The following is a 15,902-nucleotide window of genomic DNA, read 5'->3' as shown; positions in this document are numbered from 1 at the left end:
TATTCATCTTCCTTTCAATGATGATCTGACACAGTAAGGCTGGAGTCTGAATCACCATGTTGCAGCATCTCAGACTGTTCCGATTCCATGACTTCCAAGATGTTGTTACCCAGCTCCCCCCTGCCAAGGCAACTGCCCCTTCACCCCCTGAGGCACCAGTCTCACCCCGCCCCCCCCCTTTTTTGCAGAGGTTGATGTGTGCCATTCCAACCCTTGTGCCAATGGAGCCACCTGTGTGGAAAATGCAGACTCTTACAAATGCTTATGCCTGCCCAGCTACGGAGGGGACCGCTGCGAGATTGGTACGAGGTCGGCTTCAGCTAATGTTTACTAACCAACAACAACCTCTCAAAAACAACAGGAGTCATAAGGATGCAAAGGAAACTGTTATCGCTGGCAGCTTGCATCATAGCAGGGCTTCGTTCAGGAGGACAAATGGCCGAAAACGTTTTTAAATGGAAAACCCCAATTAGGGTTATCATCAGCCAAGTTTGGGTATACTTCCTATATTTCAAAAACGTTTTCTCCTGTTTTGTGCATGCTGAACGTGACCCAGGTGTGGCAGTGAATTCTTCTGTCTGCTCCAGAATAAGTTGATTGTATCCACAGATCTAGGATCAGCTTTCCTTTTGCCAAAACCTTACCATTAGGGGATCAAACGCAAAACTGACATTAGATCCTTGTGAGCAAACATTTTAGCGGCCCCCTTCTTGACAGAGGAGATCATTAAAAAAATCTACAATTAATTTCCTGCAATTCTACACATTTTGCTATGGGGTGTATAGAAAATGTTTGAGTTTTAAAGCAAGTTTGCTGAAATTCTGCGCCTTTTGCCATGGGGCGGAGAGACTAATTAGCAGTTTTACAGCAACTTTCCTGCAATTGTACACATTTTGCCATAGGGTAGAGAGAAATGTTTGCAGTTTTTAATATGATATTTCAGTGAGAGTGACTAACAAAATCAATGGGGGAGCCTCGGTCTGTAATTCAACTATGATTACTACAAGTTTAGATAGCTGGCTGGATTAATTGACCAATAAAATGGTTTGTCTCACACGGGCTAACAAGAGAAACTGTTGCAGCCACATGCAGAAATGGCACCTTGTGTATTCTTTTATTTTACATTTTTTTTACCCCTTTATTTCTCCCCAATTTTGTGGTTTCCAATTGGTAGTTACAGTCTTGTCTCATCGCTGCAACTCACGTACGGACTCGGGAGAGGCGAAGGTCGAGAGCCATGCGTCCTCCGAAACACAACCCAACCAAGCCGCACTGCTTCTTGACACAATGCACATCCAACCCGGAAGCCAGCCGCACCAATGTGTCGGAGGAAACACCATACACCTGGCGACCCGGTCAGCGTGCACTGCGCCCAGCCCACCACAGGAGTCGCTAGTGCGCCTGCCAGCCAAGCCCTCCCTAGCCTCGATGACACTGGGCCAATTGTGCAATGCCCCACGACAGAGCCTGGGGTCGAACCCAGAATCTCTGGTGGCACAGCTAGCACTGCAATGCAGTTCCTTAGTCCACTGCGCCACCCGGGAAGCGCACCTTGTGTATTCTAAGTGTCAACAGTAAGTTAAGACTGATCCGCGGGTGTAAAGTGGTATAGGGGCATCCGTAGTCTAGGGGCAATGTCATCATACTTCTCCCTGTCCTTTACTCAGGACTGTGCTTATATATGGTGGGTGGATTTTCTCAGCCAGGTCTACACACAAAACAAGAGGTTCTGTATAATGCCAAATAAGGGTTATTTGGCTTGCAACCATAGTGGATCCCTTTTTGGTGCTATATATAACCTTTTTTTGAAGGTTCTATAAAAAAACATGCACATAAGGTTCTAAATGGAACCTTTATGGTGCTATAAAAATCATTTCCCCAAGGTTCTATAAAGGATCTATATAGCACCAATAAAGGGTTCCGCTATGGTTAAACCGCCTTTTTGGGGCCACATAGAACCCCATTTTTATGGTTCTTTATAGGACCTTGATGGAGAATAGTTCTATAAAGAACCTTTGTTAGTCTAAAAGGTTCTTTGTAGATCCTTTTGAAGAACCATACATGTTGTTTTATAATATTGTTGAAATTCCTTCTGCGTTATTATTGTTTTAGCTGACACGTTGAGGTAGGTGTTCTAGCTCTGGGAGTCACTAAGGAGAGAATTGACAACCACCTATTTAATAAGTAGTCAAATGTTCTCAATTGACACAAGGTCATTGTCTTTTACAAGACACTGTCACTGGCCATAGTCATATTTAACATGTAATAGCATAACACAACAGATTAGATCAACTGGAATGACACTCACTCACATTTGTACAAAAAGCTATGCGCAAGCCACGCCCCAAAATATTCTAATTAATACATTTTAATTTTCGCAAAACTGCAAAGAACCATTGAAGGGCTCAAATGGTTCTTTGAGTCATTATGGTTCCACATAGAACCATCACCCTTCCCAAAGAACCCTTGAGGAACCTTCTTTTCTTAGTGTGTAGTTCTATTGCTGCTCCTAGCAAGCAGGTGTACGGAAGTAGCTGAAGTAGCCATTTTGTGAAATTGTTTAGTCATGTAGGTGTGGTGAAGGAATGAATGAAGCCTTGAACATTACAGTGAAGGGGAAGAAGGTATTCACCATGTTCTGTAAGCAAGTATACAGAGTACATTTCCCTACCGCAACTCTCATTAACTGTTGGGAGAGACTCACTACAGAAACTCTCATTAACTGTTGGGAGAGACTCACTACAGAAACTCTCATTAACTGTTGGGAGAGACTCACTACAGAAACTCTCATTAACTGTTGGGAGAGACTCACTACAGTAACTCTCATTAACTATTGGGAGAGACTCACTACAGAAACTCTCATTAACTGTTGGGAGAGACTCACTACAGTAACTCTCATTAACTATTGGGAGAGACTCACTACAGAAACTCTCATTAACTGTTGGGAGAGAAACTCACTGTTGGGAGAGACTCACAGAAACTCTCATTAACTGTTGGGAGAGACTCACTACAGAAACTCTCATTAACTGTTGGGAGAGACTCACTACAGAAACTCTCATTAACTGTTGGGAGAGACTCACTACAGAAACTCTCATTAACTGTTGGGAGAGACTCACTACAGAAACTCTCATTAACTGTTGGGAGAGACTCACTACAGAAACTCTCATTAACTGTTGGGAGAGACTCACTACAGAAACTCTCATTAACTGTTGGGAGAGACTCACTACAGAAACTCTCATTAACTGTTGGGAGAGACTCACTACAGAAACTCTCATTAACTGTTGGGAGAGACTCATTAACTGTTGGGAGAGACAGAAACTCTCATTAACTGTTGGGAGAGACTCACTACAGAAACTCTCATTAACTGTTGGGAGAGACTCACTACAGAAACTCTCATTAACTGTTGGGAGAGACTCACTACAGAAACTCTCATTAACTGTTGGGAGAGACTCACTACAGAAACTCTCATTAACTGTTGGGAGAGACTCACTACAGAAACTCTCATTAACTGTTGGGAGAGACTCACTACAGAAACTCTCATTAACTGTTGGGAGATACTCACTACAGAAACTCTCATTAACTGTTGGGAGAGACTCACTACAGAAACTCTCATTAACTGTTGGGAGAGACTCACTACAGAAACTCTCATTAACTGTTGGGAGAGACTCACTACAGAAACTCTCATTAACTGTTGGGAGATACTCACTACAGAAACTCTCATTAACTGTTGGGAGAGACTCACTACAGAAACTCTCATTAACTGTTGGGAGAGACTCACTACAGAAACTCTCATTAACTGTTGGGAGACTACTCTCATTAACACTACAGAAACTCTCATTAACTGTTGGGAGAGACTCACTACAGAAACTCTCATTAACTGTTGGGAGAGACTCACTACAGAAACTCTCATTAACTGTTGGGAGAGACTCACTACAGTAACTCTCATTAACTATTGGGAGAGACTCACTACAGAAACTCTCATTAACTGTTGGGAGAGACTCACTACAGAAACTCTCATTAACTGTTGGGAGAGACTCACTACAGAAACTCTCATTAACTGTTGGGAGAGACTCACTACAGAAACTCTCATTAACTGTTGGGAGAGACTCACTACAGAAACTCTCATTAACTGTTGGGAGAGACTCACTACAGAAACTCTCATTAACTGTTGGGAGAGACTCACTACAGAAACTCTCATTAACTGTTGGGAGATACTCACTACAGAAACTCTCATTAACTGTTGGGAGAGACTCAGAAACTCTCATTAACTGTTGGGAGAAACTCTCATTAACTGTTGGGAGAGACTCACTACAGAAACTCTCATTAACTGTTGGGAGAGACTCACTACAGAAACTCTCATTAACTGTTGGGAGAGACTCACTACAGAAACTCTTATTAACTGTTGGGAGAGACTCACTACAGAAACTCTCATTAACTGTTGGGAGAGACTCACTACAGAAACTCTCATTAACTGTTGGGAGAGACTCACTACAGAAACTCTCATTAACTGTTGGGAGAGACTCACTACAGAAACTCTCATTAACTGTTGGGAGAGACTCACTACAGAAACTCTCATTAACTGTTGGGAGAGACTCACTACAGAAACTCACTACAGAAACTCTCATTAACTGTTGGGAGATACTCACTACAGAAACTCTCATTAACTGTTGGGAGAGACTCACTACAGAAACTCTCATTAACTGTTGGGAGAGACTCACTACAGAAACTCTCATTAACTGTTGGGAGAGACTCACTACAGAAACTCTCATTAACTGTTGGGAGATACTCACTACAGAAACTCAGAAACTCTCATTAACTGTTGGGAGAGACTCACTACAGAAACTCTCATTAACTGTTGGGAGAGACTCACTACAGAAACTCTCATTAACTGTTGGGAGATACTCACTACAGAAACTCTCATTAACTGTTGGGAGAGACTCACTACAGAAACTCTCATTAACTGTTGGGAGAGACTCACTACAGAAACTCTCATTAACTGTTGGGAGAGACTCACTACAGAAACTCTCATTAACTGTTGGGAGAGACTCACTACAGAAACTCTCATTAACTGTTGGGAGAGACTCACTACTCACTAGAAACTCTCATTAACTGTTGGGAGACTCACTCACTGTTGGGACAGAAACTCTCATTAACTGTTGGGAGATACTCACTACAGAAACTCTCATTAACTGTTGGGAGAGACTCACTACAGAAACTCTCATTAACTGTTGGGAGATACTCACTACAGAAACTCTCATTAACTGTTGGGAGATACTCACTACAGAAACTCTCATTAACTGTTGGGAGAGACTCACTACAGAAACTCTCATTAACTGTTGGGAGATACTCACTACAGAAACTCTCATTAACTGTTGGGAGAGACTCACTACAGAAACTCTCATTAACTGTTGGGAGAGACTCACTACAGAAACTCTCATTAACTGTTGGGAGATACTCACTACAGAAACTCTCATTAACTGTTGGGAGATACTCACTACAGAAACTCTCATTAACTGTTGGGAGATACTCACTACAGAAACTCTCATTAACTGTTGGGAGAGACTCACTACAGAAACTCTCATTAACTGTTGGGAGAGACTCACTACAGAAACTCTCATTAACTGTTGGGAGATACTCACTACAGAAACTCTCATTAACTGTTGGGAGAGACTCACTACAGAAACTCTCATTAACTGTTGGGAGAGACTCACTACAGAAACTCTCATTAACTGTTGGGAGAGACTCACTACAGAAACTCTCATTAACTGTTGGGAGATACTCACTCTCATTAACTGTTGGGAGAAAAACTCTCATTAACTGTTGGGAGATACTCACTACAGAAACTCTCATTAACTGTTGGGAGATACTCACTACAGAAACTCCCATTAACTGTTGGGAGAGACTCACTACAGTAACTCTCATTAACTGTTGGGAGAGACTCACTACAGAAACTCTCATTAACTGTTGGGAGATACTCACTACAGAAACTCTCATTAACTGTTGGGAGATACTCACTACAGAAACTCTCATTAACTGTTGGGAGAGACTCACTACAGAAACTCTCATTAACTGTTGGGAGATACTCACTACAGAAACTCTCATTAACTGTTGGGAGATACTCACTACAGAAACTCTCATTAACTGTTGGGAGATACTCACTACAGAAACTCTCATTAACTGTTGGGAGATACTCACTACAGAAACTCTCATTAACTGTTGGGAGAGACTCACTACAGAAACTCTCATTAACTGTTGGGAGAGACTCACTACAGAAACTCTCATTAACTGTTGGGAGATACTCACTACAGAAACTCTCATTAACTGTTGGGAGAGACTCACTACAGAAACTCTCATTAACTGTTGGGAGATACTCACTACAGAAACTCTCATTAACTGTTGGGAGAGACTCACTACAGAAACTCTCATTAACTGTTGGGAGAGACTCACTACAGAAACTCTCATTAACTGTTGGGAGATACTCACTACAGAAACTCTCATTAACTGTTGGGAGATACTCACTACAGAAACTCTCATTAACTGTTGGGAGATACTCACTACAGAAACTCTCATTAACTGTTGGGAGATACTCAACTGTTGGGACAGAAACTCTCATTAACTGTTGGGAGATACTCACTACAGAAACTCTCATTAACTGTTGGGAGATACTCACTACAGAAACTCTCATTAACTGTTGGGAGATACTCACTACAGAAACTCTCATTAACTGTTGGGAGATACTCACTACAGAAACTCTCATTAACTGTTGGGAGAGACTCACTACAGAAACTCTCATTAACTGTTGGGAGATACTCACTACAGAAACTCTCATTAACTGTTGGGAGAGACTCACTACAGAAACTCTCATTAACTGTTGGGAGAGACTCACTACAGTAACTCTCATTAACTGTTGGGAGATACTCACTACAGAAACTCTCATTAACTGTTGGGAGAGACTCACTACAGAAACTCTCATTAACTGTTGGGAGAGACTCACTACAGTAACTCTCATTAACTGTTGGGAGATACTCACTACAGAAACTCTCATTAACTGTTGGGAGAGACTCACTACAGAAACTCTCATTAACTGTTGGGAGAGACTCACTACAGAAACTCTCATTAACTGTTGGGAGATACTCACTACAGAAACTCTCATTAACTGTTGGGAGAGACTCACTACAGAAACTCTCATTAACTGTTGGGAGAGACTCACTACAGAAACTCTCATTAACTGTTGGGAGAGACTCACTACAGAAACTCTCATTAACTGTTGGGAGAGACTCACTACAGAAACTCTCATTAACTGTTGGGAGAGACTCACTACAGAAACTCTCATTAACTGTTGGGAGAGACTCACTACAGAAACTCTCATTAACTGTTGGGAGATACTCACTACAGAAACTCTCATTAACTGTTGGGAGATACTCACTACAGAAACTCTCATTAACTGTTGGGAGAGACTCACTACAGAAACTCTCATTAACTGTTGGGAGAGACTCACTACAGAAACTCTCATTAACTGTTGGGAGAGACTCACTACAGAAACTCTCATTAACTGTTGGGAGAGACTCACTACAGAAACTCTCATTAACTGTTGGGAGAGACTCACTACAGAAACTCTCATTAACTGTTGGGAGAGACTCACTACAGAAACTCTCATTAACTGTTGGGAGAGACTCACTACAGAAACTCTCATTAACTGTTGGGAGAGACTCACTACAGAAACTCTCATTAACTGTTGGGAGAGACTCACTACAGAAACTCTCATTAACTGTTGGGAGATTACTCACTACAGAAACTCTCATTAACTGTTGGGAGAGACTCACTACAGAAACTCTCATTAACTGTTGGGAGATACTCACTACAGAAACTCTCATTAACTGTTGGGAGAGACTCACTACAGAAACTCTCATTAACTGTTGGGAGAGACTCACTACAGAAACTCTCATTAACTGTTGGGAGATACTCACTACAGAAACTCTCATTAACTGTTGGGAGATACTCACTACAGAAACTCTCATTAACTGTTGGGAGATACTCACTACAGAAACTCCCATTAACTGTTGGGAGAGACTCACTACAGAAACTCTCATTAACTGTTGGGAGAGACTCACTACAGAAACTCTCATTAACTGTTGGGAGAGACTCACTACAGAAACTCTCATTAACTGTTGGGAGAGACTCACTACAGAAACTCTCATTAACTGTTGGGAGATACTCACTACAGAAACTCTCATTAACTGTTGGGAGAGACTCACTACAGAAACTCTCATTAACTGTTGGGAGATACTACAGAAACATTAACTGTTGGGAGAGACAGAAACTCTCATTAACTGTTGGGAGAGACTCACTACAGAAACTCTCATTAACTGTTGGGAGATACTCACTACAGAAACTCTCATTAACTGTTGGGAGATACTCACTACAGAAACTCTCATTAACTGTTGGGAGATACTCACTACAGAAACTCTCATTAACTGTTGGGAGAGACTCACTACAGAAACTCTCATTAACTGTTGGGAGAGACTCACTACAGAAACTCTCATTAACTGTTGGGAGATACTCACTACAGAAACTCTCATTAACTGTTGGGAGATCTCACTCTCACTACAGAAACTCTCATTAACTGTTGGGAGAGACTCACTACAGAAACTCTCATTAACTGTTGGGAGATACTCACTACAGAAACTCTCATTAACTGTTGGGAGATACTCACTACAGAAACTCTCATTAACTGTTGGGAGAGACTCACTACAGAAACTCTCATTAACTGTTGGGAGAGACTCACTACAGAAACTCTCATTAACTGTTGGGAGAGACTCACTACAGAAACTCTCATTAACTGTTGGGAGATACTCACTACAGAAACTCTCATTAACTGTTGGGAGATACTCACTACAGAAACTCTCATTAACTGTTGGGAGAGACTCACTACAGAAACTCTCATTAACTGTTGGGAGAGACTCACTACAGAAACTCTCATTAACTGTTGGGAGATACTCACTACAGAAACTCTCATTAACTGTTGGGAGATACTCACTACAGAAACTCTCATTAACTGTTGGGAGATACTCACTACAGAAACTCTCATTAACTGTTGGGAGAGACTCACTACAGAAACTCTCATTAACTGTTGGGAGAGACTCACTACAGTAACTCTCATTAACTGTTGGGAGATACTCACTACATAAACTCTCATGAACTGTTGGGAGATACTCACTACAGAAACTCTCATTAACTGTTGGGAGAGACTCACTACAGAAACTCTCATTAACTGTTGGGAGAGACTCACTACAGTAACTCTCATTAACTGTTGGGAGAGACTCACTACAGAAACTCTCATTAACTGTTGGGAGATCACTACAGAAACTCTCATTAACAGAAACTCACTCTCTCATTAACTGTTGGGAGAGACTCACTACAGAAACTCTCATTAACTGTTGGGAGAGACTCACTACAGAAACTCTCATTAACTGTTGGGAGAGACTCACTACAGAAACTCTCATTAACTGTTGGGAGAGACTCACTACAGAAACTCTCATTAACTGTTGGGAGAGACTCACTACAGAAACTCTCATTAACTGTTGGGAGATACTCACTACAGAAACTCTCATTAACTGTTGGGAGAGACTCACTACAGAAACTCTCATTAACTGTTGGGAGAGACTCACTACAGACTCACTACAAACTCTCATTAACTGTTGGGAGATACTCACTACAGAAACTCTCATTAACTGTTGGGAGAAACTCTCATTAACTGACTCACTACAGAAACTCTCATTAACTGTTGGGAGAGACTCACTACAGAAACTCTCATTAACTGTTGGGAGAGACTCACTACAGTAACTCTCATTAACTGTTGGGAGAGACTCACTACAGAAACTCTCATTAACTGTTGGGAGATACTCACTACAGAAACTCTCATTAACTGTTGGGAGAGACTCACTACAGAAACTCTCATTAACTGTTGGGAGAGACTCACTACAGAAACTCTCATTAACTGTTGGGAGATACTCACTACAGAAACTCTCATTAACTGTTGGGAGAGACTCACTACAGAAACTCTCATTAACTGTTGGGAGAGACTCACTACAGAAACTCTCATTAACTGTTGGGAGAGACTCACTACAGAAACTCTCATTAACTGTTGGGAGATACTCACTACAGAAACTCTCATTAACTGTTGGGAGAGACTCACTACAGAAACTCTCATTAACTGTTGGGAGAGACTCACTACAGAAACTCTCATTAACTGTTGGGAGATACTCACTACAGAAACTCTCATTAACTGTTGGGAGAGACTCACTACAGAAACTCTCATTAACTGTTGGGAGAGACTCACTACAGAAACTCTCATTAACTGTTGGGAGAGACTCACTACAGAAACTCTCATTAACTGTTGGGAGACTCACTACAGAAACTCTCATTAACTGTTGGGAGACTCACAGAAACTCTCATTAACTGTTGGGAGAGACTCACTAACAGAAACTCTCATTAACTGTTGGGAGAGACTCACTACAGAAACTCTCATTAACTGTTGGGAGAGACTCACTACAGAAACTCTCATTAACTGTTGGGAGAGACTCACTACAGAAACTCTCATTAACTGTTGGGAGAGACTCACTACAGAAACTCTCATTAACTGTTGGGAGAGACTCACTACAGAAACTCTCATTAACTGTTGGGAGAGACTCACTACAGTAACTCTCATTAACTGTTGGGAGAGACTCACTACAGTAACTCTCATTAACTGTTGGGAGAGACTCACTACAGTAACTCTCATTAACTGTTGGGAGAGACTCACTACAGTAACTCTCATTAACTGTTGGGAGAGACTCACTACAGAAACTCTCATTAACTGTTGGGAGATACTCACTACAGAAACTCTCATTAACTGTTGGGAGAGACTCACTACAGAAACTCTCATTAACTGTTGGGAGAGACTCACTACAGAAACTCTCATTAACTGTTGGGAGATACTCACTACAGAAACTCTCATTAACTGTTGGGAGAGACTCACTACAGAAACTCTCATTAACTGTTGGGAGAGACTCACTACAGAAACTCTCATTAACTGTTGGGAGATACTCACTACAGAAACTCTCATTAACTGTTGGGAGAGACTCACTACAGAAACTCTCATTAACTGTTGGGAGAGACTCACTACAGAAACTCTCATTAACTGTTGGGAGATACTCACTACAGAAACTCTCATTAACTGTTGGGAGAGACTCACTACAGAAACTCTCATTAACTGTTGGGAGAGACTCACTACAGAAACTCTCATTAACTGTTGGGAGATACTCACTACAGAAACTCTCATTAACTGTTGGGAGAGACTCACTACAGAAACTCTCATTAACTGTTGGGAGATACTCACTACAGAAACTCTCATTAACTGTTGGGAGATACTCACTACAGAAACTCTCATTAACTGTTGGGAGAGACTCACTACAGAAACTCTCATTAACTGTTGGGAGAGACTCACTACAGAAACTCTCATTAACTGTTGGGAGATACTCACTACAGAAACTCTCATTAACTGTTGGGAGAGACTCACTACAGAAACTCTCATTAACTGTTGGGAGAGACTCACTACAGAAACTCTCATTAACTGTTGGGAGAGACTCACTACAGAAACTCTCATTAACTGTTGGGAGAGACTCACTACAGAAACTCTCATTAACTGTTGGGAGAGACTCACTACAGAAACTCTCATTAACTGTTGGGAGATACTCACTACAGAAACTCTCATTAACTGTTGGGAGAGACTCACTACAGAAACTGAAAGTGTTGCCAGTCTTCTCAAGCAGTGAATCAAGTTGATAGTTAATAGGTCCTGGAAAATGCAGTATTTTCACCAATGTGCAGTAATATTTATCACACCATAGGTTGGACTGAAAGAAATCAATGATTATGGTTGGACTAATAATGGAGCATAGAAAAATGGCAGCAGTTCTAGAACAAACACAGCCTCCATAAAACCTCTATGGTGTCATATGTGGTGTTGATCAGTATTCCCTCCTATCTAATGTAAATGTATTTGAGTGTCTGTAATAAACCGGGCTTCTCCGGGGTCTGGTAGCCTCTGTCTCATTATCGCCCCCTGCTGTTGACGACACAGACGAGCAGGATTGTGAGGAGGGGTGGACTAAGTTTCAGGGCAACTGTTACCTGCACTTCCCCGAGAGAGAGACCTGGCTGCAGGCCGAGCAGCGCTGCCGAGACCTCAGCGCTCACCTGGTCAGCATCATCACCCCAGAGGAACAGCACTTCGTCAACTGTGAGTAAAGGCCTGTGTGAGAGAGAGAGAGAGAGAGAGAGAGAGAGAGAGAGAGAGAGAGAGAGAGAGAGAGAGAGAGAGAGAGAGAGAGAGAGAGAGAATATCCCTTCACTCTTTCCCCCCCCTCTAGCCAACGGCCAGGACTACCAGTGGATTGGGCTCAATGACAAGACCGTGGAGAATGACTTCCGCTGGATAGATGGCACACCACTGGTGAGTCAGGCAGACAGACGCAGTACAGAGAAAGTGGGTTAGCACAGAACTTAGTCCCCACTCAGAGTGCTCTCCCCCAGTGGTTCCCAACATTTCCTTTCCCGGGACCACCAGATCACCAAATGTTGCCTACCACTGTTCATGCTGTACCTGTATATTCTGATCTGCATGCCATAGACTACTTACTTACTCTCCTGATTTCTGAGTTTTCTACATTGAAAACAAGAAACCAACCGAAACATAAATGGTCTTTGTAACTTCCTACCAATGTTGCTCTCTACTCCCCTCAGCAATTTGAGAACTGGCGGCCGAACCAGCCGGATAACTACTTTAACTCTGGAGAAGACTGTGTGGTGATGATCTGGCACGAGAACGGCCAATGGAACGACGTTCCCTGCAACTACCACCTGCCCTTCACCTGCAAGACTGGCCCAGGTACGTATGGGTCAGGGGTTAGGGTTCAAGAATTGTGTTCTAGAGTCTGGATGGGCACTGGTAAATGTTTTCTTAAAAACTCATTTTACTGTACCTTCGCCATCATTATGTGTGGTTATCTTATACCTGTGTTGGTGTTCATTCATGTTTTATAAACTCGTTAGGCAGGTACCCTTCAAAATAAATTGCTACCAATAAATATCATCAGTTGTAATTTGATGGATTGATTAATTTGTCGATTGATTGATTTACTGATCATTGTTCCCCAGTCTACTGTGGCGCACCGCCAGAGGTGGAGAATGCCAAGATGTTTGGCAGCAGGCGGGAGCAGTATACGGTGGGGTCCATCATCCGCTACCAGTGTAACCCAGGCCTCCTACAGCGCCACCTGCCTGTGGTGCGCTGCATGGCAGACGGACAGTGGGAGAAGCCACAGGTGGAATGCCTGGGCGGTGAGTAGTGCACACTCTTTTACTCTTTCAACACTCTATAAACATACCTGTAGGTTAGTCCCACATTGACACACTTCCAATTCTCGTTAAGAACTCTGCTATTGAAATGATCGTTAGAAAGGTGGAAATCGAGGTTCCTTGTAGGTTGATGAAAATGTCACTGTATTTTTCAGTGAAGCTTTGCATTATTGTAATTTTGTCTGATGCTATGAAATTACTTTTGAATCATTGAAGGTAATGTATGAATCATTGGAGGTAATGTATGAATCATTGAAGGTAATGTATGAATCATTGGAGGTAATGTATGAATCTATGAAGGTAATGTTTGTTTCTCTTGCCAACAGCAGTGCCCTCCCCCAGTAACAGAATACAGCGCAGATCGATCAGAAGACGAGGAGAATCAACCAGCAGCAAACGTCACTAAGCAGGGAAGATTAAGGGAGATCTCTTGAAGATAATTATTTTATAAGAACATTTACAGAACACAGAAGCCATTTTCTAACTTACTAACGAGGTTTGAATGTTTGAAGTACCCACCTTGTACATAAGACCAAATCAACTTTGAGCAGTAACATTGTCTTTTCAGTTTGTCACTCTGACTATTTAAAAAAAAGTATAAATTAAGCCATTATGTAATTGTATGTTTTTGTCATTCTTGTCCCAAAATAATGACATGTTTTCATTATATATAAGAGTTGTTTATTGTTTGGAGTTTTATTATTATTATTAATATAATTGTTGGTTTTGGTGGATTGTGATGCCGTTGATAAGGCGTGAGTTGTTGCTAAAATACTTTGTCCATGTCGCTAACCAGACTGGATTATGGGAGACATGGTGTAGGGTGAAGTTTCCGCTAGACACTGATCTTGGGTCAGTTTTACTTTTCCTCCACAAATGGTTAAGATTAGGGTTGGTGGAGGGGAAGCTGATCCTAACTCTGTACCTAGGGAAAACTTCACCCCGGAGCATGTACTCATAGACAGTGCATCAATCAGACTCTAGTCTGTTCTAGATCTTTGCCAAACCAGACAGTGTGTGTTAGACTGTACCACCCAGAGGTAAACACCCAATCTGGCCAGCCGGTATTTAGTGGGGGTTTGGCACGTTGCTATGAGCCAAGCAGAGGCTTGGTGAAATTCACCCATGAGGAGATACTAGACAGTCAGAAGTATGTTTGTATTCTGGAGGTGCCTACGTAATATACACTCACTATGGGAGATGCATATAGGTCTAATAATCCATGAAGGACTGTGAATTTGATAGAAAAAGTCTATTGAGTTACTTTTGAGCGCTGTTAGCCTAGCAATGTTAGCATAGCAATGTTAGCCTAGCAATGTTAGCATAGCAATGTTAGCCTAGCAATGTCCGGTAGCAAGATGAAGTAAAGGGGATGAGATCTTGTGCATGTATCTACCAAACAAGCATTTATGAGTCACCAAATTCTCACCTATCTTTAAAATAGTAGATGCTAAAGGGGAAAACAATATCTATAATTGTCAGATGTCTTCATACATCAAAAGTGGTGTTGTGTCAAACCGAGAAATATTTTACGCTTCAATGAATAAAAATGTCTGACGAGTTTTGATTTTGGGGTGAACGATCGCTTTCACCTTTTACTGCAGTGGGCTAAATCAGAGTCACATAAATCTACTTTGAAACAAAAGTATCCACCTCACACACATGGTTATGGGCTTAAAAGAAATAAGACACCTGTACCATGTCACATAGAACATGTCATAGTTGAAATGTATTAAATGTTGAGTTTGAATCCCAATATTACACTTTATATACATCACAGAAAACTGAAATATAACAAAACCGTCTGACATAGAAAAAATTTGTTCAAAATAATGCTTATTAATTATGAAATTATGAAAAATATGAATAACATTCCACCCATGAGGCCACTAGGTCATTTGACTGCAGGAAAGGGCTATGGGAGGGGATAATAAGGGAGATATTATTTATTTAATCTCTAAGTCATAAAGAGAACGCTAGCGAAGCCGACACAGCAGGCTACTGTGTCTGTCTGTATTTCAAACCTACATCAGTTGTTTAGAGCAGAAGGGAGACAGAGTGCCTGATGTGAATAATACACAGCAATGATAGAATCTCTGCCTGCCACACTGGAGAGGCAACATCATGCGATCTACTGAGGCTGCCCTAAAATAAGAGTGAAAGAGGACTCAACTTCTCAAATAAGAGAGAGAGGACTCAACTTCTCAAATAAGAGAGAGAGGACTCAACTTCTCAAATAAGAGAGAGAGGACTCAATTTCTCAAATAAGAGAGAGAGGACTCAACTTCTCAAATAAGAGAGAGAGGACTCAACTTCTTAAATAAGAGAGAGAGGACTCAACTTCTCAAATAAGAGAGAGAGGACTCAACTTCTTAAATAAGAGAGAGAGGACTCAACTTCTTAAATCAAATCAAATCAAATCAAATTTATTTGTCACATACACATGGTTAGCAGATGTTAATGCGAGTGTAGCGAAATGCTTGTGCTTCTAGTTCCGACAATGC

The 15,902-nt window shown here is 41.5% G+C and overlaps 1 protein-coding gene across 3 annotated transcripts in view; it reads left to right on the top strand.

The window, feature by feature from the left end:
* The window catches only part of LOC118377706 (aggrecan core protein-like), a 37,381-nt gene extending 22,416 nt beyond the window's left edge, over positions 1-14,965 (top strand). Inside the window, exons 15-20 of one of the 3 annotated variants that reach the window (XM_052515952.1) lie at positions 189-302; positions 12,122-12,280; positions 12,411-12,493; positions 12,784-12,928; positions 13,198-13,380; positions 13,728-14,965. In XM_052515952.1, the coding sequence (XP_052371912.1) occupies positions 189-302; positions 12,122-12,280; positions 12,411-12,493; positions 12,784-12,928; positions 13,198-13,380; positions 13,728-13,804 (761 nt within the window). In that variant the 3' untranslated portion in view covers positions 13,805-14,965. Of the gene's footprint in view, positions 1-188; positions 303-12,121; positions 12,281-12,410; positions 12,494-12,783; positions 12,929-13,197; positions 13,381-13,724 lie in introns of all 3 variants that reach the window. The other 2 variants (XM_052515951.1, XM_052515953.1) reach the window with 2 other exon arrangements.
* The last annotated feature ends 937 nt before the right edge of the window (positions 14,966-15,902 follow it).

Source organism: Oncorhynchus keta, unplaced genomic scaffold, assembly GCF_023373465.1.
Source record: "Oncorhynchus keta strain PuntledgeMale-10-30-2019 unplaced genomic scaffold, Oket_V2 Un_scaffold_3531_pilon_pilon, whole genome shotgun sequence".
In the NCBI taxonomy this organism is placed as follows: domain Eukaryota; kingdom Metazoa; phylum Chordata; class Actinopteri; order Salmoniformes; family Salmonidae; genus Oncorhynchus; species Oncorhynchus keta.
The sequence above is the reverse complement of the archived record's forward strand: the minus strand, read 5'-3'. Positions and strand labels throughout refer to the sequence as shown.